Source organism: Pollicipes pollicipes, unplaced genomic scaffold (assembly GCF_011947565.3).
Source record: "Pollicipes pollicipes isolate AB1234 unplaced genomic scaffold, Ppol_2.1 Scaffold_3087;HRSCAF=3621_pilon_pilon_pilon, whole genome shotgun sequence".
Taxonomy (NCBI): domain Eukaryota; kingdom Metazoa; phylum Arthropoda; class Thecostraca; order Pollicipedomorpha; family Pollicipedidae; genus Pollicipes; species Pollicipes pollicipes.
The window spans coordinates 36,813,927-36,840,705 of record NW_023596225.1 but is presented as its reverse complement, the minus strand read 5'-3'; the positions used below and the strand labels follow the sequence as shown (position 1 = coordinate 36,840,705).

General features: G+C 53.5%; 4 protein-coding genes across 6 annotated transcripts in view; all 4 read right to left on the bottom strand.

Moving 5' to 3' along the window:
- LOC119090091 (cytochrome c oxidase assembly protein COX15 homolog) overlaps positions 1-769 on the bottom strand; it is a 7,405-nt gene extending 6,636 nt beyond the window's left edge. The window contains 1 exon segment of the mRNA XM_037212884.1: positions 754-769. Within this exon segment, the coding sequence (XP_037068779.1) occupies positions 754-769 (16 nt within the window).
- An 890-nt stretch (positions 770-1,659) lies between these two features.
- On the bottom strand, positions 1,660-5,311 carry LOC119089318 (ADP-ribosylation factor-like protein 3). Its single transcript, XM_037211989.1, has 4 exons — positions 5,067-5,311; positions 3,599-3,859; positions 3,093-3,329; positions 1,660-2,348 (listed from the first exon to the last, which is right to left on the bottom strand). The coding sequence occupies exons 1-4, from the start codon at positions 5,067-5,069 to the stop codon at positions 2,307-2,309; spliced, it is 543 nt and encodes a 180-aa protein (XP_037067884.1). The 5' UTR covers positions 5,070-5,311; the 3' UTR covers positions 1,660-2,306.
- A 2,548-nt stretch (positions 5,312-7,859) lies between these two features.
- On the bottom strand, positions 7,860-16,241 carry LOC119089317 (cytochrome c oxidase assembly protein COX15 homolog). Of its 3 annotated transcripts, none has more exons than XM_037211988.1 (11): positions 16,223-16,241; positions 15,339-15,469; positions 14,754-14,834; positions 13,559-13,691; positions 13,032-13,164; positions 12,423-12,609; positions 12,188-12,276; positions 11,698-11,864; positions 10,073-10,227; positions 9,421-9,534; positions 8,286-8,426 (listed from the first exon to the last, which is right to left on the bottom strand). In XM_037211988.1, the coding sequence occupies exons 2-11, from the start codon at positions 15,417-15,419 to the stop codon at positions 8,286-8,288; spliced, it is 1,281 nt and encodes a 426-aa protein (XP_037067883.1). In that variant the 5' UTR covers positions 15,420-15,469; positions 16,223-16,241. The 3 variants fall into 3 exon arrangements, with proteins under 3 accessions (XP_037067881.1, XP_037067883.1, XP_037067882.1); XM_037211987.1 differs by lacking the exon at positions 16,223-16,241 and adding an exon at positions 15,717-15,947; XM_037211986.1 differs by lacking the exon at positions 16,223-16,241 and having other exon boundaries at positions 7,860-8,426; positions 15,339-15,946.
- A 5,934-nt stretch (positions 16,242-22,175) lies between these two features.
- On the bottom strand, positions 22,176-26,779 carry LOC119090090 (uncharacterized). The gene is made up of 7 exons (XM_037212883.1): positions 26,752-26,779; positions 25,431-25,632; positions 24,448-24,490; positions 24,145-24,318; positions 23,515-23,634; positions 23,169-23,203; positions 22,176-22,188 (listed from the first exon to the last, which is right to left on the bottom strand). The coding sequence occupies exons 1-7, from the start codon at positions 26,777-26,779 to the stop codon at positions 22,176-22,178; spliced, it is 615 nt and encodes a 204-aa protein (XP_037068778.1).

The following is a 26,779-nucleotide window of genomic DNA, read 5'->3' as shown; positions in this document are numbered from 1 at the left end:
ACGGAAAACTAAGAGATTACGCAGTCTGATTTATTGCCACACCGACATGCTGCTACACAGATAAACACCGACGCGATCAAATACCCATGCTGCTGTGCGGGTGAAAAAAATCAAGGGATGACACCGTTTCCATGTGTGTGGGCTGGGCACTTTGGACACTGATATGGCACCAACAAAATGTCACTCAAGCTACAGGCGGAGAGTACACCACCCAAGTCCACTTTTCTCTTTTGTTTTCTTGCGGCAGTGAGTCCAGTCACCGCAAAACAATAACCCAGCTGAACCGACGACGTGCCGAATGCCGTTGCCGGATGGCGCACACAGAAACTAACTGTGCCGACAGGAGCCTTCCTTCCACTGGCCGGGTCAGCCTTATACAGACTCCTCTGGCGCTACCTGTGCACTACAACGCGACCAAACAAACACCGAGCACCGCAGCGGACCACGACACTGCACGGTGGTATGCGGGGGCAGGGACGGGGGCAGGGCAGCGGGCCGCCCGGCGGCTCGCTACTGGACGGACACCGATCACCACAGCGAATCACACCGACACTGGACGGTGGTCTGCGGGGGAAGGCAGGCAGGGGCAGCGGGCCGCCTGGCCGCCCGCTGCCTGGACGGACCAGAGAAGCATGCCGCCGCGCACGGACTGGACATCAGATCCCGGGCACATCCCAAGGCACGTGACACTGACGAGCTCCGCGGAGACCTCTCCCAAACGGCGCTCACGCCGGCAACGACCGCGTCACCTACCACGTGACCGGCTCATGGGCACAGACGACGGGCTTGTGGACGGAATTTCATAAGCGTAACGTGCCGCGGCCAGTGTCCTGAAACCAAAGCTACAGCCCGGATTAAATCACACTGCTTGACGATGTCATTAGAAATATGCTAACTTGACATGAGATCTGGCATTTCAGGAGGGGACAAAACGAGTTTCATGGAGCTTAAAGCTTCATTATTGTGACACAAGCCTGCGTTCATAAGAACAGTTCCAACGGTAGTTTTGCTCCCAACAACTATCCACTGGTGGACGCGAACAAAAAATGGCATGAAAAACAAAGACGGCTTTGCTCATTGATACCAAACACAGCACCTCCATTCACGTGGATGTCATACACGCAAGACGTCCTAAGCTGGACTACGAACACGACAGAACTTGATCAAATGAGTGGTGAGACGTGCAGTCAAAATCTTACGCAACACAATAGTTTTTACATTTCACGTATGGAGCACGGAGAAAAATACCCATCCTCCAATTGTGGAATCACCGCATTTTAATCTACTTTGCCGAATAATGATATTCCTTGACTGGCAGGCACTGAAATGTGAACGTAAGAGCCTCCTCACCAGGGACATCAGGGAGGTCCGTGATGTGGTTCACATTTCCAGTGCGTGTCAGAGGAACAATATCCTCTACGTGCAGCGCGGCCGCACACTGAGATCCTTCACAGCAGGAGAATAGAGAAAAATAAATACGCGGTGCGCACAACATTTTCGACTATAACGTACGCCCCCATAAATAACTGTTTCTATTTTGTTTTTGGGTGCATCAGCACACAGGCTGGAATTGGCAGTGAATCAAGGGTGGGCACCCGATCCAACCAGAGATAAGAGAGCTAATCATCACCTACAGCACACATCAGCTTCAGGTGAGTGCTGGACATACAACAGACACTGTGAGCCGACTCAATGACTATCCTCGCCACCCAAAAGAGCCCTACTGCACAACCCTGTGACACCCCAGAGCACACAAAGCAAGACCCGAAGCTCACACATCCACCTGGTATTCCTGTGATGGACGACGCCACCCGGTGCAGATCGCGGACACCGCACAGTCTCAGAATACTAAGAGGCAGGCTCAACATCAGGTGCTGGGAAGCCGCGGGCGAAGGCGATAGGTGAGTGACAGCAGACCGCGGACGGAGACGACACCGAGTGTCGGGAGACCGCGGGCAGAGACGAGATCCAGTGTTGGGAGATCACGGGACGACATCCAGTGTTGGGAGATCACGGGACGACATCCGGTGTCGGGAGATCACGGGACGAGATCCGGTGTCGGGAGATCACGGGATGACATCCGGTGTCGGGAGATCACGGGACGACATCCGGTGTTGGGAGATCACGGGACGACATCCGGTGTCGGGAGATCACGGGATGACATCCGGTGTCGGGAGATCACGGGATGACATCCGGTGTCGGGAGATCACGGGACGACATTCGGTATCGGGAGACCGCAGCGGGCAGAGACGGCAGACGGCACGGAGGAGGAACCAGTGGACGGAGGCGGCTGGCGGTGGTCACCACTACTTACGCTTTATGCTCTTACAGACCCACTCCATACCCTCCTGAAACGCACCAACCAATGGTAAGGCGACATAGCAGGCGATCCGAAGATACTGCAACAAATTCAGATATGTCCGTATCGGAGCTTGGGCAGACGCGAAAGACTGCTACACAAATTGCTGAGGGAACGCAATTGATTTCAAGTATGATCAATGTCAAGATTTGGATGCGGCGTTGAGAGGACGGCTGACTCACGCCGAGAAAAGGAGCCATGCAACGACTGCATGCCAGACGCGGCAAAGTTGACTTCATGTCAAGGCCAGATGTGGTATCTCATCTACGAGCTTTGGGCTCCCGCCCCTCTCCTTTCATCTGGCGCGTGACCGCATCCGGTCATCACGGTACTCTGCGCTACGGCTCCGGAAGTTGCTACTGTATTGCGTGATGATTCCACAAAGCAAGGAATGCCGTTAATGTTATATTTATGAAAGACAAACGATCGCATACCAGTGCCGCACACGAAATAGGGGCGTGCGCAGTTCTTACTGTTCTGAATGGCAAATCGTGTAGGAGAACGTTTTCAATGAGACAGAACAAAAGCAAGAATGCAAAGTGGCTGAGTCACAAGCACTCACAGAAAGAGGAATTTACACCCTACAAAGGTTCTAGTAACAGCTGTCACGCCACCCTCACAAGCCCTCTTCCCCGGAATACAAACATACATCGGCGCTGGCCGTCGTTTGGCCAGGTTGCGGGTAAGCAGTCCTGGGCCGGCCGTCCCTTCCCTCCAGACGCCGGGCACCCACCTTAACGCCCTCGTTGGAGGAGGCCGAGCAGCCCTGGATCTGCCACTCGCGGTCGCGGATCACGTGCAGCCCGAGCGACTCGGCTATCTCGGAGGCAGGCGCTGAGTTGAAGAGGTCCTGCTTGTTTGCGAAGATGAGCACAGGCACACCCACCAGCTTGTCTTCGGCCAGCAGCTCGGCCAGCTCCTGGCCCGTCTCGTCGAACCGCTTGCGGTCGGCGCTGTCGATCACGTAGATCTGGCGCAACAGAGGTGCGCAGTCGGAAGCAAGCACGGTGCGCGCGCGCGTGCGCACGCACGCACGCCGAAATTATGGAGACATAAGCACCGCCATCAAAGTACTGAAAAAGCCTACCAGCCAATGACCGTAGGAACTGCGTAATGACAACTAACAAAGGAATAGCTGCACACTGTTTCCGTGCAAACGGACGCAGCGAGCCTTCTCCGCAGCGCAGCGGTGTTGCGCGAAGCTTAGCTTAGGCTACTTCTCCTGCTGTTTCTACTGACCAGAACGTCCGTGTTGTCAAAGTAGTTGCGCCAGTAGGGTCGGATCTTGCGTTGACCACCGATGTCCCACACGTTGAGCTTGAAGCCCTCTGACAACACCGACTTGATGTTGAAGCCCTGCGTGGGCGTGATCTGCGTGATGTCTTCCGAAGCGAGCGCCTTCAGCAGAGTCGTCTTACCGGCGTTGTCGAGCCCCAGCAGCAGGAGGCGCACCTCACGCTCCTGCGCCGGTCGCAGCTTACGCAACAGCGACAGCAGACCCTGCCAGCGGAACGGGACGACCGGCGTGAGACAACGGGCGGAACAGCGGCAGGAAACGGACAGCGTGGATATGACAATGGAACACGTCTTCTGGAGATCGCACGTTTACAAGGACCCATTCAGTTTAAAGTACTGCACACCCACCCAGACCCAAACCGTAAAATGGAATATTACGCTGTTAAAAATGTGATGTACCATACGGGGCGTCACTTTCTAGCATCGGGTGAAAGGGGGGGGGGGGGCTAGCCAAAAGCGTTGACCGCACGTGATATCAAAACCTGATTCCTGCTCGGATTTTGGTCACTTGAATTTGCCCGCTCGAGGGTTATTTTCTGAACTTCATATTTCGCGACTCTAATTTGTTTTCCCTGTGGAGGAATCACTGGCCATTTCAGGTTAATGAGAGCTGCCTTCTTGTGAAAGAGCCTAAAATGGGGTGCAAAAACAAGTCAGTAAACCATAGTAAGGGATCACCGATGGCTGCTGTTGTCCATGATCGAACTGTATAGCCACCACAGCCATGATCATGGGACAAATGCGGTTGTCACTATTGGGCGAATGAACTTCGGTCAGGGTCAAACTGTACTTTTAAAAGCTGTGTTCTTTATCCCGACCACTTTAAAACTTGCCAAACATTTGCAGATTAACTGAACATATGAAGAAGGCAGCATAAGACAAATATCAGGTATCTACAGGGTGCTATTTGATACAAAACATACATGATACTCAAAGTGATGTTTCGGTATCTGCTTCTTAGAAGCATACCAATAGTTGTGATCCTTGTCCTGTATTAAGTTGGCCTAGTATTTCGCCTTGCTTATACACACTGGGTGAGGTCAGACGAGCATTGGATCTCAAGCCAGCATTGACCGGCGGGGGGGAGGGGGAATACTGACCCCGCACGAAAGCATCCTTGCGTTAAACGTATCTTAAGCATCCCCGTCGCCTGCCCCATTTATAACGAACACCACGAAAAAAGATCCGCTCTGATCGAAATTTACAAAATTTGTGAATGATCCGGACATCGTCTGATCTATTTTGTGCGCGTGTCGCACAATATTCTGATCCTTCGACCTTACCCGCCTAGCGATTCAGATCACCCTCAAACACATGCTATTTGCAACGCTTACGAAGAAAAGATCAGTTCAATCTGCACCTGCAGCAGGATACATTTTACTATTTATCGAACTACTGCTGAAAGCCTTACCATCGCCGGTGCTGCGTCGGTGCCAACTCCGCGCGAAGGCGAGCGCCCGGAAATTCAAGCGTGTCGGTGCAACCGGCACGACTTGCACCCGCTCAACAGAATTTGGCGTGCCGGAAGCTGTTCTTATAGTGCAAGTGTGTACTCCAACGACGGAGTTCTTAACACTTTGAAGCGGCACTATTCGCCAACTCGTTAAACAGGCGCACACAAAACTGGGCCACCGATCTGGGCCTTCTGCTGCGATCACCGAGACGTAAACAACGCACCTGGAAGGATAGTAGTGAGGAATGTTTGTAAATAGTATATTAAGATCCACGTATAGTTCTGTTGATAGTACGGCCAAATTTGTATGCAAAAAAGTGTACGAGACCGTAAACAAAACTTTTATGATAAGTACGCTATCACCGAAGAACACATTATGTTAAATCTGCTCTTCTTGCAAAAATATTGATTTATTTCTCTATATACGGTCCGAAGCGTGAGGTCAATTGGCGCGAGGAGTACCATTCCGGTATTTTCTGCACGGGTGGACATTAGTATTGGCACAACCTTACATGAACAAGACTAATTGGTGAAAATGCTGGGCTTCTGCAGGCTTCCATGACATTAGCTGTTGCATTTGTATTATTTTGTAGTGGCATGATGTGGTGGTGTCATGGTTGCCTGGAGCAGGTTACAAATTGTTCCTTATCAAGTGGTTATGTTTGCATTCATGTTTGTCCCGTGCGCATATAATTCATGGACAATTGCCTGACTATTCTCAGAATGCCAAAGTTTTGTTTGCAAACTGTGTGGTGCTACAAAAGATGGTCAAAAACATCTAGGAGCTCAGCTATGTGATGTGAGTGGTCTCTTTAATTTTATTTTATGTATTGTGTTATGTAGTGGTATTGTCTGTATATGTTGCCAGAGGAGCAACACAACCTGGTGTATAAGCAATTTAAGTTACACTGGTCTCGGGATAGAGGGGTCAAAGCATGTCCAAGTATCAGAACCCATTATATCTAAGTGATATTAGACCAGTGGCCATGTGAATGTTTGTCAACCTGCCTAGTACAAGTGTTCTTTACACTGTGAAAGGTAAGATGGTGTGTCATCTTGTGTCAGCATGCCAGGATAATGCCAGGAGTAGCTGCATCCAGTCATAGTCAGTTAGTACAGATCACTCTACCCAGAATCAGGAGAAGTACCATTGGAGCCCAAATATGTGATGCAACTCACAATGGGTTTCAAGTTGGCCCCACAGGGTGTTTGGGATGCTTATTATTACTCCACCATTCATGGGGTAATTGTTATGTCTGATGCAGCAACCTGATTAAATTTTCACCTTTTTCAGTTCACCACCATCCTCTGGTTGCTTAGGAGTCATTTTCTGCTTGTTGTTATCATGCCATTCTTGTTTTACAGACATCCCCGCTGCCAGTGGGTTGATAGATGCATTGCCACAACCACATTAGTTATTAGTAAGTATGATTGTTGTCACATTGTTGTCATGGTAGACACTGGCCCCTGCATCTGGTTGAGTTTGTCAGGTTTCAAAGATGTGTCAGTAAAACCCAGGCAGTGCCAGCCACTATTTGGTGGGGAGTAAGCCCATTTCATACACATAACATTGTCCTGTCTGTCAAGGAGACCCATTTTGTTTCCATGTTTTGGGTGCTACCAACCTGGGCAACCAAGGCATATCATTGAATTAAGGTCACTAAATGCTGGCATGCTGCTCTGTTTGAGAATGCCAGACATCCCCTGAAAAGAGGGTTCCACATTTGTAAGGGGGTTTGAACTGAAGAAGCCATCTTGAAGATCATTCAGTATAGCCCACAGCATTGCCCTTCTTAAGGCCTAAAATCCCATAGTCCCTGAGAGACATGCCCGCTAAGTTAAGCATGCTATTTTGTGCTAACTTGTTCAAGGTCACCAGACATCTATGACGCCATAATAACGTCATTCAAATCCCACGCCTCCACCAGCCATGCTGCGTTCAGGGCCAAGAAAATATAATTGTCGAATCGCTCATACATAGCGTTGATGAGCACATTTTCCAGACATAACGACCGCCTATTCGCTCGCAACCAACGTCATGCAAGTTTTGCAAGAATCTGACATGAATGATGTTTAGTGCTACACAATGCAAGAACTTGTACATTTGTCCTGGTTGTTACGGGAATACGAATAGCGCTATAACCGAATATGCGAATGCAAGCTATCATCATAGCTCACGGATCAGTGTGCAAGAACACCACAGGAAAGGGCTAACTGGCACATAACCGTATTTGACTCAGCAAACACTTCCAGTCCATGCTTCCATCTCGCGGAAGATTGAATAACTACGAGTCAGTGTTCAAACGTTCCACGACACAAACGGTGCCGTATTGGGGAGGATATTTAATAAGTATAGAAATTTGGTTGCCCAGAGCAGTTTTCTGCACCTAAAAGTATACCAGTGTTATAATTAGTGTAACATAGGGGTGGAAGGGAAGTTAGGCCATGGGGGGGGGGGGGAACTTAAAGTAGATGACCTCCCGTGTCTGTCGGACTTCGCCGTCCCGTGTCCGTGCTGTCCGTCGTGTCCCGCACTGTCCGCCGTGTCGCGTTCCGTAGGGTAACGGGAGGAACCTTCCGTGTGTGTAACGGGAGGCTAGGCATATATTACATCAGGTTGTTTCATCATATCTGATGCTTGCTTCAATATCTTGAAATGTGTAACATTCCCGTGAAGTGTTGAAAAATTGCTTGACAAAATATATATGGTGCGCATAGTTTGTTCAGTTTGCCTCATCTTGGCAGGGCGAAAACTCCAGTAAATATAAACGCTATATATTTCATATCACTGGGCGAGAGTCAGTAACCTATGACACGCACCAAATACTCTCCTAAATGTCCTGTTTCTCTATGGCAACGGCGTTGCTACTGTAAAGAAATCGCTTGTAGATGCCGCTAATCACCACCATAAAGCAATACTGATGGTGGACATGTTAGCTGTAGCGGTCTCAGGACTCGGAACAGAACGCCCTTCAGGACAGCTCCAACGCATCCATTATCACGCATCCATTGTCAATACAGACATCAACCTTGCACTCCATATACTGTACTCCTGTCTTGGAGCACCTAGTTTCATTGCAGCCTCCTCGACCCTTACCGTTCCCACACACTGCACCTCGCTCGCGCCATCTACGCGCGACCACCGCCGACCACCTGGGGCCACCTGCCCAGAGGCGCTCACTTGGGCACATACTTGAGGAGCTTGACCTCGTGCGTCATCCAGACGGCCAGCGAGAGGAGCGTGAGCGCGCCCGTCTGGTGGGCCGCCGCCACCGGGGTCGGCACGTACAGCAGCAGCGTGGCGATTCCCAGCGTCAGCTGGCCGGCAGGCGCGGGGCGTCAGACGGCGCGACAGTCAAACACACGGCGGACAAAACGGGATACGACGCGGCGGGCAGCGCGGCCACGACCCGGCGGACAGCGCGGGACATGGCGCGGCAGACAGCGCGGAACATGGCGCGGCAGACAGCGCGGAACATCGCGCGGCGGACAATGCGGGACACGAAACGGTGGACAGCGCAGGACAAAGCGTAGTGGACTGTGCGGGATACGATAGGCTGACAGGCCGGCGGACACGGGATGGCAGACAGGGTAATGGGGGATACAGAGAGGCAGGCGGGGTAATGAAAGCCACACGGTGGGCAGTGACAGGACACGACAGTGCGACAGACGAAACGCATGGTAGACGCGTGGTAAGTGAGATGATAGACACAAGTAGGATGACAAATCACGACTCCGCGGTGCCCGCCCTTCGTGTCGGGGTGACAGCGCGTGCGACGGCGCACAGCTTCAGGTGCTGAGTGTAGTGTGAAGCCCTAATAACAACACAAAACACCGCATGACAAACGGATTACGTAAAACAATACAGAATGCAGCAACGGAGACCGCAACACTGCGCAATGCGAGCTATATCGCGCAATAGTGCGCACGGGAAGACACGATGTAACAGCGAGCGTAATGGGAAACGCTATCACGCGAGGCAAGCCGCTGTCTCACGGGATCAAAGGAGCGAGGCGGTGACGGTAAGTCAGCACACTCAAGACTCACCAAGATGCGCGTCTACGATGAACGAGATACACGTAGGCAATGTTGCTGTTCCACGTAGCAAGATTATTTAGCGTCTACCGAACACTGCGTCCCACGCGCCAATGTGCCAATGCGTCAAATTGCCGAGTCAAACGGGCTGTGCCATGTATCCTTTCCCGAACGTCGGATACAGCCTATATCTGCGCTCGCTTCGTGCAGTGTGTCACCGAGCATGAGCCTGTTGGACAAAACGCGCGCCCGACACAATGCATTGAAGTTCACTTACTTGTATGTAGGTCATGACCAGCATGGCGTTCACTGCCATGTGCGCTCTGGGAGGCAGCCGGGCCTTTCGCGACAGGTACCACAGCCCATGGACCAGGCCGAAAACGGTGGTGCCCTGCGCGACCAGAGTTTGATGACCTTGGCGCACGCAACGGGTTACAACGACGTGCTCGCGTTGGAAAACATCAAGCGGTTCGCAAGCGCAAAGCTAAACTCAAGAACGTCGCCTCGCTCAACACTTACTTCAGCTAATGGTGTCATTTCTGAATTCCGTGTCAGAAACACGCTAACACCTCAGCAGAGGATTATTAAAACGCGCCGAACACTTAAGGAGATGATTGTGAAGATAACGAGAAAGGTGCCGTTACGCACGGCACTGCATATCGTTTGAACAGCATAATTGCGCCCCTACGTTTCGTACGTTGTCCAGCAGTCCCAAGGACACTAATATTGCCGCGCGAAGGACAGGTGCCTCTATATGATCGAGCAATCCATGCTTAGGTTTCCGCGGCGGTGAACATAGCACAACCCAGTTACGATGCCGCTGGACGTCCTATCAGAACGTCCCTCACAACATTGCCATTCATGTAAACTTGAAGGACCACAGATGACTCAAAACATGCCAGGCCCGGGCTGACCGCCGACCGGCCTACCAGCACTCTGTGGTTGAACTGGACGGTGGTGGGGTTCTCCGTGATGTTGGAGAGCGCCGGCTTGTAGGCCATCAGGTCGGACGGCACCAGCCGGCCGCCCATCAGCGGGAACTCGTTATAGGTCAGGCCGGCGTCCAGGCCAGCCACGAACGCTCCTGTGACACAACCAGGTCATATGGAACAGCGGCGGTCTCACAACCAGAGCCATCTTAGAATGCGTTCTGATTGCGCACCCTGTGCAGAGCTACCATGGCTACGATGGCTGAGCAGAGCCACCAACTATTGTACTCTTTTGAGAGAGGACGAGTTTTCACACGTAAATTTGGCGTTTGAAATGTCTGAAATGCCACTGCTGACGCGTTTAAACAGCAAAGAACCACGAGAACGAATGAACCTGTTAACAACCAATTTTAACACTCACTGATAAAAATAGGGGGGGGGGGCGATACGTGGTCCCAAGATACCACAGTCGATGTCACCCCTCTTCCACTACTACTGACTGAGGTTTTTGGCGATATCCTCTGGAATGTTGTGTGATCGTTGTGCAAACTGTTGATTGGTATCTAGGTATTCAATGCACGTATTTTGACACAAAGCACGTAGCTCTCGCATCTTTGTTTTCTGAGCAAGGGACGTTTGGTTAGGAACACTGCACGGTAATATATGGCCAGCGCGGGCGGCGGATGACCACAGTCTCTTCTGACGAGCACGGGTGGCTGGGCGACACTGTCACACTGACGGAACACAGTCGATTCTGACGAGCACGGGTGGCTGGGCGATACTGTCACACTGGCGGAACACAGTCGATTCTGGCGAGCACGGGTGGCTGGGCGATACTGTCACACTGACGGAACATAGTCGATTCTGACGAGCACGGGTGGCTGGGCGATACTGTCACACTGACGGAACATAGCCGATTCTGATGAGCACGGGTGGCTGGGCGACACTGTCACATTGACGGAACACAGTCGATTCTGACGAGCACGGGTGGCTGGGCGACACTGTCACCCTGACGGAATCCTACATCTTCAACACGTGCTCCAAATACATAGAACCAATAGCTTCTTTATCCCTGCACCGAACCTCAAATCGATATGTTCAAAGTTAAAGAAGGAAGATGCATGCGTACATTGTATGTTGCCAAGTTGTGTTATGTTATACATATCGCGCAAAGCTGAAGTCAGATTTTCAGCCATAATTGACCCCTGACCTGACACGACGAGTTTGAAACCAATTACGAGATTTCGCTGGAGCCAATCCACGCTTTTTCGAGAGGCTCATCATTCTTAGCTTGGACCGGACAACGTGTCGGGTAGAACCGAGCACTCTTTCCATTCGAGTTATACAAAATAGCGAAACCAGCGAGGGTTAAGAAAAACAAGAATCAAAGGTTCGAGCATTGCACATTGTGCCAAGCACGTGTTCGTTGAAGTAGCGACAGTCAAAATAATAGCAACAGCGTTCCCTTCAGGAGAAAACAATGATAAAGCATCGACGGCTTAACGGAGAGGACGGCGCTGAAGAGGGTCCCCAGTAAAAACTGTACGACGCTGGACCCCTCTCGGAGAAGTTAAAGGAAGCGACGCACTTTCCCGACGAAGGTAGCTGGTCAGACGGAGCCCTACCGGAGAAGGCGGCGAGGAAGATGAACCCCTTGCTGACGTGCGCCATCATGCGGACGCGTCGCACGGCGGTGGTGACCGGAACCTTCTGGGCCGGCAGCAGGTGGTCCAGGCCGTTGTACAGGAACAGCGTGGCCAGCACGAGGGCGGCGCCCAGGTGGGCGGCCAGCCTACCGGACAGGGCAGGTCACGGACACGGTCACCGCGGCTGCCAACGCAACAGCACGACAGCGTGATGTACAAGGTGACCATCCTACGCGGTGGAGTGACTCACAGATGCACTCCGTACAGCAGGATAGGGCACTGGACCACGCCAGCATCTGCCAACACAGGAGAGATCCGCGATCTGGCTTAGAGCCAGGGCACAATGAATCACGTCAAGTTTCCGGTACTCTCAGTCGCGCTTGGCCTCAGGCGTCGCCCAGACGTCAGTCCGAAGTGCCGACCGACAGCTGACGCGTCAGGTGCTGCAACACCCTGGGTACGTCCTCACCGGTACTGCGACACCCTGGGTACGTCTGAAGGGCCCTCAAAGTTCTTGTGGTCCAGACCGGACTTGACCATGTACCAGCCCATCAGTCCCTGTCAAGGACAACAGAGAGATCAATGATGAACACAATCGAGTGTACATCACGTGGATGACTTCCTACCTAGATGCGCCAGAGAGTCATCCCTCCGGCCCAAATCCTCCTGTAATGTCCCACCCGACTCAGCCCATCGTCCCTCACCTGTAGCAGAATCAGGGACCCGAAGACGGGGACGCGTCGCCTCATGGCCTTGGTGAAGTAGCCCTTGTACCAGAAGTAGACGGCCGGCAGGGCGAACGTGGCGCCGATCAGCCGGCCCCACATCCGATGGCCGTACTCCATCAGCCAGATGAACTTGAAGTCAGACATGCTGATCTCCTGATTCTTGCTAAAACCAGTCAGAAGGCACGCAACCAATGCTCAGAGTGAAATCGCGGTGCAACGCAATGTGACGTCAACATTGAAGAAAGTTAACACAAAATCGTTCCTGCAGCATTTCTTTTGAACCCTGTTAACGGTCGTTTGCCCATCATTGAACAAGTCACTTACGACTGAGCAATGATGTTCCCGCAGTTCATCTTGTGCTGTGTTACCAATGCGTATATTCTTGGCATGCGAAGGCGAATCCATTAAACATGACCTGATTGCAACATTCAGAAACCCGCCCGCAGCCTGCGTCATGGACGAGTAATCTCATTAAAAGCTTATATCGCCCAAAATTGGCACACAATAACTGCCATTAGTTCTCGAAAATCGCCGTCATTGCATTGCAGCCATATCTGCATTAGAAACGGCAGCATGAGGACTCACAGCTGGAACTCCGGGTAGTGTCTGTACTTCTCCAGCTCAGCCTGCCACTCGACCTCCGACTGGGGCCAGGTCCTGCCCAGCAGCTTCCAGTCGACCATGGAGAGGCCGGACTCGGTCAGACGGGTCACACCACCTGCGGGTCAGGTCCAGAGGGTCGGTCAGGCAGGTCCAACGCCTGCGAGTTTGGTCCAGAGGGTCGGTCAGGTGGGTCACAATTTAGGTCCAGGAGGTTGGTCGGGTGAGTCCAACACCTGTGGGTTTGGTCCAAAGTCGGTCAAGTGGGTCCACAACCTGCAATTCAGGTCCAGAGGGTCAGTCAGGTGGGTCCAATGCCTATGGGTCAGGTCCAGAGGGTCGGCCAGTCAGGTCTGCCAACTGCGAGTCAGATTCAGAAGGCCAGTCAGGTCTGTTGCTTGAGGATCAGGTCCAAAACGTCCGTCTGTTCGGTCCGCCACATGTGGACCGGGTCAAGCGATCGGTCGGCAAGCACACATCACCACGTCATCACTGTACGTCATGGCACTCACCCAGCATCACGGCGCCGAACACCATTCCTGTGCAGCCCATCAGCCACATTCCCACGGCCTTTCGGGCGCCGGCCGGCAGTTCGGCAGCGGTTGCAATGGTAGATGTGTGCCTGGCTGCATGCCCCACACCACCCTGAGTGCGAACACAGGCATAAGGTCGTGAAGACATGCATTTTTGGTAACACATTTCTTTCCTGACAATTCATTGCGAGTGTTTGGTTTTGAAATATCATTGGACTGGTCTTCACTGCAGAACTTTCTTTGCCTCCTAAACAATGCAACATATTTCCTCCTGTGCATTGTCATATTGCACGATGCATTTCTGCCACAAAAAATTTCATGTAAAAATTGACCCTCCACACAAATGCCTAATTCAGTTGGCTTCATCAACTGCCTCATGACCAAAAGCTAGTCACCTGGACTTGACTACTTTTACTGCATACCAAGAGTTCTTCCCAAAATACAGTAAATTTAGCTGTGGATAAAAATTCTCCTTAACAAAGGATCAACAAATTTGCATAGGAGCTAAGTACACATGCACCAACAATTAAAACATTTAACACTGGATGCTAAATAATGGGCACTTGGCAAAAACAGAAATTTTGTACACCAAGCCAGGCACAACAAAGCAATGTGGGTGCCAACAGCACAGCTGCAGTTTCATTAACCAGCAAAGGGGGGGGGGGGGGGCAAGTGAAAATGACTAAAACTATGCCATTTTCACACAGTCTGATTTAACCTATTTCCCTTTTATAGGGTGGTGAACTCAGAGCAAAGCTAGGTGAGATGGTTGGGGGCTGAAGCCCTCCTTCAAGATACAATACTAGATCCTGGCCTGCAAAAACAATATGAAATAAGACATTGCATGCAAATGTACAGAAACATGTCAGGTGGTTTCCAATTAATGGAGAGAATTACAGCAGTGGCAATACAAAAAAACAGTATGCCAAACACTTCTATTTTTTAAGTACCTCCCAACATGTGCAGTGCAAAGTGTTCAACTCTGTCCAGCTGAATTTTTTCATGTATGACCTGTACACTTTGTGAGATTTCTTAGTCTAGTGGTTTTGAAGGTGGCCAGTTCTCAGAGCAGGGATGGAGTTTCCAGACCTGACATTTACAAGTTAATAAAGACTGGAGTATTCAAAATGGGAATCAAAATGCTGCTGTGTACATGTAACATACTCATACTTACTGCAACTGCATTTTTTGGTGCAGTTGACTTCCCAAATGCATTGTAGATGGATGAGCTTGTCCAGCCTTTGCCTCTACAAAACTGAAACATATCACATTTCACTGAGCATGGATGGCTTTCATACAAGTCCTTGCAACCAGAATCTGTATTTGCAGTTGCCAACTGAGAGAACAAAACATGTAGATCATTGCCAAAATGACATTCAAATTGATTTTCCACTGTGATCACATCCCCAAACCAATGGACAATGAGTTGACATCCTACAGCCAATATGTCTAACCTAATATCTCATCAATTTTTCTTCTCAAACATGCTGTGGTCAAGCTGATGATCAATCCTGCAACCTCTGCCTCTGTTGCTCTTTCCCTCTCCTTGCCTACCTTGTGTGATAATTCCAAGACAATAAAACCCACCAGGACAGTAAAATTCACCTCAAAATAGTGAAACTGAAAGTCTTATCTTATGAACCAAATCTAGTTTACAGCAGATAACTACAATTCAGCAACCCAAATTAGGGTTGGCTAATATTGGAACCATTATGAGACAGCACACCAATCTCCAATTGCTCAAAATGACAATTCTTACCCTCAGCTGATGAAAAAGCCGAGTTGGCACTCTTGATCCAGCATGGACAAATGGTGACATGCAAAGTTTACTGAAAATCATTTTTTGGCAGAAAAGCCTATGCTTATATAACTGACTGTGAATCAACCAGCCTGAAACCAGTGTTTCAGGCAGTATTCAGGGTGCAGGATGCAGGTTCGAGTCAAGGGAGCCTCTAGCTTGAGGTCTCACTCACAACCACCAAAACACCGAAAGATCTGTGCGGTCACTTTCCGGCTTCCCTAGTGGCTGACGCAATGACCTCAGCCCGGCCGCCGCTAAGGGCTCGCCGGGTGGCGGTTTAGATAGTCAGGAAGATACGCGTTTCCTCTTGCCGAGAAAAATAAATGTACCACTTACAAAAGTTTGCGTTGTTTCTATGCGAGACAAGCTAATAATGACCTACAGAGCACTTATCCTGTAACGAAAGCTAGAAACTGGGCCCACGTTTTGTTTACTGAGGTAAACCCCCGCTTACGCCCGCAGCGACAACGGAACAACTCTGCGAGACGAACACGCCACAAATGTTACATTACCGCCACAACTGCAACCAAACCTATTCCTCAAGACTTCCAAAACTCGCATATTCATATACACATCCGCTCCACGCCGCGAGGAGCTCTCCTTGGCGTGAGCACTGCGTCTCTGAGATCGGAGATACACAGTTGCCTGGCCGGTGTGAGTCGATGGAGTTTACGATCCTATTGAAAACACGAATGACGCCGTAGATTCGTTTCGCGTGGCGGCTTGCAGGGCTTATTCCTGGGAGCGGTGGCTACAGGATCTGCCCTGCAGGGGGCTTCAGCACGTGCTGGTCGGAGAACGAGCCCGACGAAACCCGGAGACAGTTCGACAGCAGCACGCACTGTGGTATCTGGGACCAGATCCGGGACTGCCTCCTGCGCGGATAGACGGCGAGTGGCTAAACATTTGACCAGGGGGCGAAGGTGATGAAATCATCCAGGAGGCAGTTCAGCTGCTGCCATTTCAACACCACAAACACTGCAGTTTGAAAGACTGCAGTGCCAGGAACCGAGTCCGGCATTGGTTCTGGCTGGGAAAGGCAGATGGCCAGGGATTTGTTTGCGCGGCGCTTTATGAGGGCAAGGAGGAGATATTGGAGAGGGTTAACCGTGAAGACGCATTAGGAAATGCGGAGTCTCACAGGCATTTTACATGCATGAGTTGTTATTGACGTCATCTCCTGCGCACTTTTACGCCCGTCATTTCGTTCGCGATAAACGATGTCACTTTCTGACCGTTTTAACCATCAAAAGTGTCCCTTTGTACCATCCGTTTCAATTGCTTTTGCACTTATTCCTCGGGGCTATCCTTCCTCGACGGAGGCCGATCCAGGCTCTCGGTTAGCAGTTTCCCAGCTGCGACGTTTCCAAACTCATGGAGTTTCTCCTGATGTCCCCTTGGCTGGGGTCATTCTCCTAAATCCACTGTAGCCGTTAGCTCAGCGGCGATCGGGTTCCCCACGTCAACTCCGGACTCTCCCCCAACGCCTCAGAAGCGATGCCAGCAGATCTTCCCTTTACACAATAGAGACCGCTCCACAACGCAGTCTTCCCTGACCGGCTGTTTCCCCAGTGGACGTTCCACACCAGCACATTGGTATCCTGCAGCAGCTTGTCTGCAATTGTTCAGCTGTTCCTCCCAGCGGCTGACGCTCCGCGCCAGTGGATACCATTCCGACGCGGCCAGTGACTTCACCTTCCTCCAGTAGCGCAGGCAGGGGGCATAGGGGATACGTGTCCCTCCCCTTAGGTTCCGAGGGGCCTGAAGAGTCCGTCGGAACCTACGATTAAGGGCCGATTTGAGGGTTCGAAGGGCCAGAAAAGCCAGCCAGGAGTGTTATTCAGGGGTCCCGGCCCACAGGGCCGAGCCTCAGATGCCAGCCTCAGTGTTTACATTGGTCGGGGGCCTTGTACCTGTCAGCGGCCCACAGCGCCTAACAGAGAGCCATGTGCTCTCAAGGGCCCCGAGCCGATCAAGGAAAGTGTTTGATAAAAACCGGAGAGGGGCCCGGGCGGCCCACCGGAACCGACTATCAAAGGCCCAGTTGGAGGGCATGAGAGCCCGAGGGACCGACTAGGTTACATGAGGAATCCCGGCCCGTAGGATGGTGAGCTGAAATACCAGTCAGAGGTTGTACCGTTCTAGGAACCCGTGAGACAATGCGGGTGTCTAAGTCGGTTGGAGATCACGAACACCAAACAGTTGGCTCGATGTCTGTCCGAGTCACTGGGACCCTTTTCCCAAGCAGAAACGAGGTCGGGGTCCGCGACTTGCAATGTTCGGGTCCCCTGACACAATGATGACACAAATCCTGTGTCGGTTAGGGACCACAGTGCCGAACAAGTGTCCTGTAGCAGCAAGTGGCCTCGAGTCGGAGTGGTGTTTGAGAGGCCACGAAGAGGTCTCTCGAGATAAAAAAAATCAAAGAGGATAGTCTCTCAAAACATCCACACTTCTTCCCCCCTCACCATCTCAGCGCCGACCGCAATCCCCTCCCCACCGCGCGGTGCCGCGACAAGCAACTGCTACGAAGCAGGCCGGTGGCGGCTAATATGCGACGTCGCCAGCAAAAGCAATGGCGGCGACCCACCGGCGGCTGTCGTCGACACGGCGATGGCCATCGCAGTGTGACGCGAAAAGCTGCCTGTGTAAACTGGGCCTCACGCGCCCCGCGCGCCGCAGACGCATCGTACCTGTTTGTCCGGCATGAGCCTGTGAAGCCGCCGCTGTCGTACCCCTGCGACAGTCCCTTCCTGGTCGTAAGCCGCATGGAGAAGACCAGTCACCGTCGACCGCGTTACTCGCCAGGACACCGTGTCCGTCGACCGCGTGCAGCCGGCCTTCGTAGGAGATGGCCCAGCACTACTGACCGGAAGACACCTCCGCTCTCTGCCGGTGCGGCAAACAGCGCCTCTGCCGTAGGCGGTGCCATCAGCAGTATAGGCACCGTCGCTGCAAACGCGTCTACCTCTGGCATCGCTAGATGGCCCCGTTCTTGGGCCAGAGTATGGTTTCGTTACTTATCATATTGTTGTCGACTTTGCCAGATTTACCTGCAATCATTTGTTGTTGCCTAATTTATTTCTTTGCAGTACCAGAGCTGGTTCCATCACTTGAAGTCTGTCATTTGGTTACTTGCTTCCTAATGTCTTGTATGTTTTTCCTAACATCAGCCCAGCTCTGTTTTCTTCCTCTTCTGCCGCAGTGCACGCTCGCGATGGTCAAGCGACTCGCCGCTCCTCCGTGAAGTCCAATGCATCATGGCTCGAAGTGAATACTTTAACGTTACCGCCTTACGCAGCAGTAACGTCCCATTTTGATGCAATTAATTATACTATGAGAAGTGTTCGGAACCCTGCACTGGATGACGTAGCTGCGGTTTTACAGCAAAGATGTGCGATGATCGCCTGATCTTGTGGCATGCTGGCCCTCAAAAAGAATGCTCCACATCTGGAGGTACTGAAGCATGCGTAAGGCACGGCGAAGCAAGCTCACTTGCTGGTATACTTCTAAGTGGGAAAGCCTGCCCTAGACCACACATTTTTTTCTCTCAAGTAAATACGCACCTCAATGCGTCATTGTTATCGTAGCTTGCGCTACATTGATTCAGAGCAAATTGACCGATATATCTGAAAATCGTGCTCACAAACGCCGGATGAGCGACTCGGCAATTGTATTTTTCCCGGTCGTGATCATGGTCTTGGTCTGTACACCAGACCCCATTGCCTGGCCATGAAGGCAGCATCAGTACGGCTGGAAACGATGTACATCTGTGCCATGTATTCGTGAGCAGTGCCAGCAGAGCAGTCAGTTGCACACAAGCCCACTACGTTCATCGGCTCAACACACACGCAGTCTCACCGATCCCCCCAAGAGACCTGATCCGCACCCGCCGCCTCACTCGCGTAGGAGCAAGTACAGACACCGGACCAATCCCTCGCGAGGTCTCGCCGTACTCTGGGGCGGCAACGGTCGCTCCTGGCAGCGGCAGACTCCACCTACCCCCCCCCCCCCCCCGAGGCTCTTTGCCACTACTAAAGCTGTATGATTTACACGTTCGTAGCGGTGTTCCCAGCGAGGAGCTTGGACGACACACAGCTGGGCAGCTAACGCCCGATGGTCCCGAGGTTTCGCCACGAGATCTGAGCGCCGCGTGCGAATGTGAGCCAAGCGCGTACCGTGCCCTGATCCCTCGCCGCGACCCGTCGCGGCACAAGCCGGCGGAAGTAGCCAACGCACTGTGGCTGGAATAGCGCAAACGTGCTCTGGTCCCACGTGAAATGTAAGTGTGCAACCGTGCGAGAACGTACCGTGCACCAATGGACCTCGACCCAGGAGGGAGAAGCGCGGGGTGCCGCCACCCCAGCGTCGCCCCCGTCTACAGCACATGTTCAACTAAAACCCTTGGTGCATCACTCCACTGGAGGCCCGCAGGGCGAGCTAGCGGCCACGCAGTGCCGTCGATCACAGACCAACCGCGCGCACCGGCCGCTGACCGGCATCAGCACTGCCCACCGGAGCACAGTCGCTCCGCCCACGTGCCCTGCACTCACCTCAGCCGGCTCGCTCCACAAACTTGTCACCACTGGGCAGTTCAGGCACAACCCCGCAGGTCGCGAAGAGGACAACAGCTTTCAGACTCTCTCCCCTCCCGCACATGTAGAAGGTGATGGGTGGTGACCGATGCCCCAGCCGATCTGCAGGCTCAGCTCGCCGCAGTCGACTCGTGGGCAGAACGTACGCGCAGGAGCGCGGAGGCGTCAGATAAGTTGCACATGATTGTACCAGCCACTGATATCGGTATGAGAAATGAGTGGAGCAGAATACTTCGTCTTATAAACATACAAAAACACAATGGTCTGCAAGCACTCTAGCACTTTCATCATGGTGAGATTTGACATATGTACGCACAGTGTGTATATAAACCGTCGTATAAACGTATACAAAGTATAGAGATTCAGGCGAGATGATGCTCCAGCACCGTGAGATTCGCTGAGCAAACTCTAGTTACAATGGGTGGGTTATGCGAGTACAGTAGGGACTCAGCCTTGTGACAAATGGACGGCGCGTTTCCCATCAGTTGGCGTACAAACGTGATGAGGGACACTGCCGGACACAAAGAGGACGGAACGGTGTGTGCAAAACAACTCCCCAAGCGCAAAAGCCGTAAAGTTTCGGCCGGCACACGCTACCACTACACTCGTGGGTAATCATCATCCACCTGATGGAAATCTCACCCCGAAAGGGACAGGAATCACCACCAGCACAGCACGCTACAAAAGCCCACACAGCACCAGGACGACGAGGCATCACACCACACAGCATCCAAACTACGGGGCTCCAGCACCGAGAATAACTGGTCCGCCCGCCACCTCCGCCTCCTGCTCCCCTCCTCCCCGGACCGCTGCCGCAGTGAGTCTCCGTGGCCGGGCCGCCGGCTGGAGTCCTGGAGTCCCTCGGGCCCGTCCGGAGTCGGCAGGCCGCGCTACTGCTGCTTGCAATTGGCGCCATCGCGCCCGCGGCGGCGACGGGCCTTCTCCATCGAGTTGCTGCGCCGCTGGCCCTGGATCGGCATGTAGGGCGGCGCCAGCTCGTCCTCCTCGTACAGGTCTGCCGGGCCACCCCGTCGAACGCGGTCAGCTCAGATCAACTAGGGTCAGATGGGCCAGCTCGGGTCATCTGGGGTCAGTTCAGGTCAGGCGGGTCAGCTCAGGTCACATGGAGTCAATACAGGTCAGACCGAGCCTGTAGCTTAGGAGGGTCAGCCCAGGTCACACGGGTCCGTGCAGGTGAAACGAGGTCGATACAGGTCGCATGGATTCAATACATGTCAGACTGGTCAGTACAGGTCAGATAAGGTCAGCTCAAGGCAGGCGTGATCAGTGCACTTCATATGGGGCTGGCACACTTCACAGGTCACATGGGAAGGTCAGCACAGACCAGGCGGCGACAGTACAAACCAGATAGTTAGAACAGGTTAGACGGAGGGGAAAGGGAGAGTACAGGTGAGCACGGGTCAAACACCAGCGCGGACTGGAGGAGCACCGGTGGAGGCGGGCGGCACGGATCACAGGAGTGAGGGGGGGGGGGGAAGGAGGGAAGCAGCAAGCCAGGAGTACATGACTGGCACAAGGTTGTTACGACGCAGCACGAGGCAAAATAGAGCTCAGCTCGTGTGGCACGGGACCCAGAGCACAACATGACCTCATGTCAGCGCGTGCCAGCCCTATATGCTGGCTACAATACACCGAGACCTCGAGGTCACACGTGGCGAACGCAACCATACGTGTCGACCAGTGCATCCTAGTGTCTTCCACACCATGAAACGGGGAGTGGGTGTGGCGGCCCCCAGATCTCACCGTCCAGAGGCGCGAGCTCGGCGGCCGGCGGCGGCTCGGCCGGCAGCGGCGGCGGCTCGGACGCCTGCCGCCGCTGGTAAGTCGGGTCGATCACCATCGCGATGTTGCTGACCCCTGGCGGCAGCGCAGGCCCGACGCTCAGACGGGCGGGAGCCCAACAGCCAGTCGGACGGGGGCGACGGTCAGACGGACGGGGGCCCCGACGGTCGGACGGGCATAGGCCCGACGGTCAGACGGACCGGGGCCGTCGGTCAGAAGGACGAGGTCCACAAATCGGAAGGACAGGGCCCGACGGTGAGACGAACAGGCGCAGTTGGTGAGTGCTCCCATGCCATAGCATTATGGTCGGAAAACAGCGACAGTACACGCTGCAGAAATAACGCGCCAACAATCTGACGGAGCCATATTTTACTACCTAAAATTATTCACATTTCAGCTAGCGCAACGCCCTGCACGGCACGAGACAGATTAGGTGATAACACACGTGATGATAACCCATCGCTGAGTAAGATGCTAAACGTGAAAAATTAAGTCTCACGCAGTTATAGACGCGTCTAGAAGACTGAAAATCAATTCATTGCTAACGGGGTGTTTGCCAAGACATCAGATTGCAAAAAACGTACCGACCCGGACAGGCCGCTTGAGCAGTTTTGTTCATAGCTCAACTACGTATAGCTTCCGTACGACCTTGTTTGTAACCACTAGTGTAATTTGGTGGGCTGCAACGTTTATACCAGCCAAAGCACCTTCCAACACAGATGTACAGAAGTGAAGCAGTTCGTAACATTGAATTGCAGCACAAACACACCCAGAAAACCAATTAGACGTAGTCACAGGGGTAGCGCCGGGCGAAATGAAACCATTTAATCTTCCGAAAACGTAATTGAGCTTCAGAGCGTCGATTTATCCCGCAGTTGACCGGCCCAAACATAAATGACGATCGCACCTCGCTGCAGCCATGCACACCACACCCAACACCACAACTGGATGCACTGGGCCTGTTTCACCGTCGCATCCCACGACGGGCGGCCGTGGGCCGGCCCACCCACCTGGAGACACGACTGGCTGGGTGGCGGCTGCTGCTGCAGCCAGCGGCGGCGGCGGCAGCGGACTGCTCTGAGCGCGGACCGAGCGGCCGGCGCGCGGGGGCGACGGGCCGCTGCGCGCGCCGCCGCCCTCCGGCTGTCCGGGGCCGGGGCCGGGGCCGGGGCCGGGCCAAGGCCGCACCTCCGGCTGTCCACGGGACCTGGCGCCGGCCTCGGCGGCCGGCAGCGGGCTGCTGGTGCCGCGAGGGCCGCAGCAGTCGGCCTCGGCGCCCAAGCGCAGCTTCAGCACGCCCGTCTCGGCGCCGGAGTCGGCAGACAGGTCGTCGCCGGAGCCGGCAGCGGCGCGCCGCTCGCGCTGCTGCCGCTGGCGGCGCTTCTCCCGCGCCCGCTCCTTGGCCCGCCGCAGCCGGGCGCGCTCCTGTGCACACGCGGACAGAGTTAAGGCCCACGCGACCCTCAATTAGGTATGCGCGGATGGTAACATATCACCACTTTTCACTCAGCCAACACACAAACTTGACAGCTTTTCTGCCTAATATATCCAACATTACCGCGATATGTACCTTAGGCATATGGTTGTACAATATCCACGCATCGGAGGAACGAAGGGAAAAACTAATTCCAGCCCAGATGGGTTCATCAGTGAAGCAAAAACACGACACGGCGGGCGCCAATGCGTACACATGCACGAGTGCAGCCGCTCCCGAAGGCGACCGACCGTGCACTGACCTGCTCCTGCAGCACCTTGGCCAGTTCGCGGTCCTGCGCCTCGATGGCGGCCACCTTGTCACGAGGCATGACGTCGCCGCGCCGCTTGGTCTCCTGCTCCTGCAGCAGCCGGGCTACCTCCTGCGGCACAAGCGCCCGGTCAGAGTCGGCCGGCCCGCCAGGCGGCACAGGGTGCCGACAAACATGCCCAAAGACGTTGAATATGTGCTGTTTGGAACTAGTCTAGTTACAGTATCAGAGGGTGGAATGGATTACAGCCTGCACAGTTAATTGTCGCCGACTGACTTGCTACCAGCCGGCCTTAACAACCTAAATAGGTGACAAACACAAACCAAACCAGCTGTTTGGCTAACGAAAAAGAGCCACAGCTGCTGCCTGCGAATCCCACTTCGACCACAGTAACCAAGCAGGAATACTGTAACCATTCACCACTGCCTGCATGTCCATGACTACCCTCTGGTGCCAATACTGCCCTCTACTGCCTTTTGTACACTGCAACCATTCGCCACTGTACCGTACAACCCTCCGCCCTGCTTGTCCGTGACAGGCCCCTCCCGTTCTCCTCGACTGACCCTGTCCGTGCCACCCTCCACCGACTGACCCCGTCCGTCCCACCTCCCCGCCACTGACCTCGTCCTGCTCCTCCTGCCAGCTGCGCACGTCGTCCTCGCTGAGCGGCTGGCCCAGCGCCGGCGGCGGCGCCATCAGGTCGCTCAGGTCGTCGTCTGAGTACACGCGCTCGGCGCCAGGCGGCGAGACCAGCCGCAGCTCGCGCACGGGCGCCTCCAGGCCGAGCAGGCGCGCCTCGTGCTGCACCTGGCGCTCCTCGCGCTCCTGGCGGCGCCGCTGTCGCTCCTCCTCCTGCAGCCGTGCCGCCAGCTGGAAGTCGTCCAGCTCCTGGCGGCGGCGGCGCTGCTCATCCTGTCGCTCCACCTCCAGCGCCAGCCGCCGCGCCACGTCCGCGTCCGCCGCGTACCTGCCGCCAGGACGTGTCAGGGATAGGGCCACACGCCTGCTGCACGGACGCGTCAGGGATAGGGCCACATGCCTGCCGCCAGGACGCGTCAGGGATAGGGCCACACTCCTGCCGCTAGGACGCGTCAGGGATAGGGGCCACACGCCTGCCGCCAGGACGCGTCAGGGATAGGGGCCACACGCCTGCCGCCAGGACGCGTCAGGGATAGGGGCCACACGCCTGCCGCCAGGACGCGTCACGGATAGGGGCCACACACCTGCCGCCAGGACGCGTCAGGGATAGGGGCCACACGCCTGCCGCCAGGGCGCGTCAGGGATAGGGGCCACACGCCTGCCGCCAGGACGCGTCAGGGCTAGGGCCACACGCCTGCTGCACGGAGGCGTCAGGGATAAGGGCCACACGCCTGCTGCTAGGACGCGTAATGCCCAGAGAGGCCAGGTAAGATCGCTCACGTGACATGCAGACACACCAGAAGAAGAGCTGTGCCCGTGTGCCTTCTAGAACGGACAAAGCGAGGGGATAGGGCGTGTGCCTGCCGCACGAACACGCCAATCCCGCTGCACCACACAGCTGCTGCATAAGCCGTGAATTCACCAAGCAGAGGGCAGCTCCTGTGCATAAATGGTGCACACACAGAAACTAGCAGATCCTGGAACCACATATTTACACAGATGCACTGACAAGTTATGTTACAAACTGTCACGGCAAGAACAGAGGATGCTGCTAAAAGCTGTCACGACGAAGCACCTGGGAAAACTATCTTTTAATCCAAAAATCCAAAATAGGAAATATTCCCCCTAAAGTTGGCACAGATACATGATAAAGTTGAGGAGTGTGGCACATCTATGGCACCAAATTATCCACCCAGAGGAGCAAACAGAACTGACAGTGATACTGTGAGTGGCACAGTCCACAGTCACGCTGCGACAACTGCACTCACTGTTCATACAGCTTCTGCTCATGCAGTGCCTGCTTGTAGGCAGCACGCTCGTCCTCCTTGAGCTGCTCGCTGCGCGCGCGTGGCACGTCGGCGCGGATAACGCCGTTGCGTAGCCGGTTCTGCTGGTAGTGCTCCGTGATCTCCTCATCCTGCAGTCGACTGGCCAGCGCACCATCCTCCTTCACCAGCCATTCCTGCACCACTGCGGGGGTGGTCGAGGTGGCACAGTCAATGATAAGCCATGGACAAAGGTGGGTAGGCAAAGGCAAGAACTGGCTCTAACATGACTACATGGTTGGACATCATAGAGCTTGCAGAAGGTGAGCTGGCATGGCTGTTTCCCTGCTCTAGGGGAAAGATGCTGGACTCATACTCCAACAGCACTGGGTATGAGTCCCATGGCTGGGGATAATGATTGGCCTAACTGACATGAAAGGTTAGCTGGTCAATGACCAGTGAGAGTCAACCCAGGCCCAGGTCATCAGCTTAGGGGCAGACATTATGTGACACAAACAACCTCCTGCGTTCCTGCCTGGCAAAGGGGTGGAGGCAAAATTATCAGTTGAATTAGACAACATGACTTGAGTGGTGGGTTCCAGGCACATGTAACAAGCTAGGCTTAGCAGGTGAGTTACCCCCAAAGCCCCAAATGAGGCTAACACTACTGTCTTATCTATCCCCAAAGCCATTCATGCAAACTGTTTAGAGTGAATATATTTTTCTAAATCCTGCTGATGCAGTTGCAAGGGGTGGTGGGCAGCATTAAACTTATTTTCAACACATGAGAGGAAAGGGGAGACAGGGGCAGATGCGATAGAATGAACATACCATTATTCATAATCAGTTCAGGAGGTGGAAAGGTGGCAAAACCCACAGTTTTTGCTGACTAGCCCACAAATGCAAACACAAAATAGGCTTTCACCATTGGACAGCAGATACAGATGTCTAAGTGTAAGAAAATAAACCAAAGATTGTATTATTTATCCACAAACATGAAATATAAGCCTGGACTGGTGGCCTGTGGGCAGCAACCATCGACCATCCTATGCAACATAGCCCAGGCTTACTGGCATGCACTCATGGTCAAGCCCTTCATCAGCCTGATTTCCACACTAACCAAACTAAGTTGCAACAAAGAATGCTAGCAGAAACATTACACACATAATAAGTACACACTGTAAATTAAAGAATATACAGAAGAACTGACCTTAACATTGCATCATAATAGAAATTAGATCAAACAAAATCCCACATATAAATTAACTCTGCAGAAATGTTAATGTGTATTATGAATAAAAATTGGGAAGTAGAAGTGACTTACCTTCATTGACCTTCCCAGACCTTGGCAT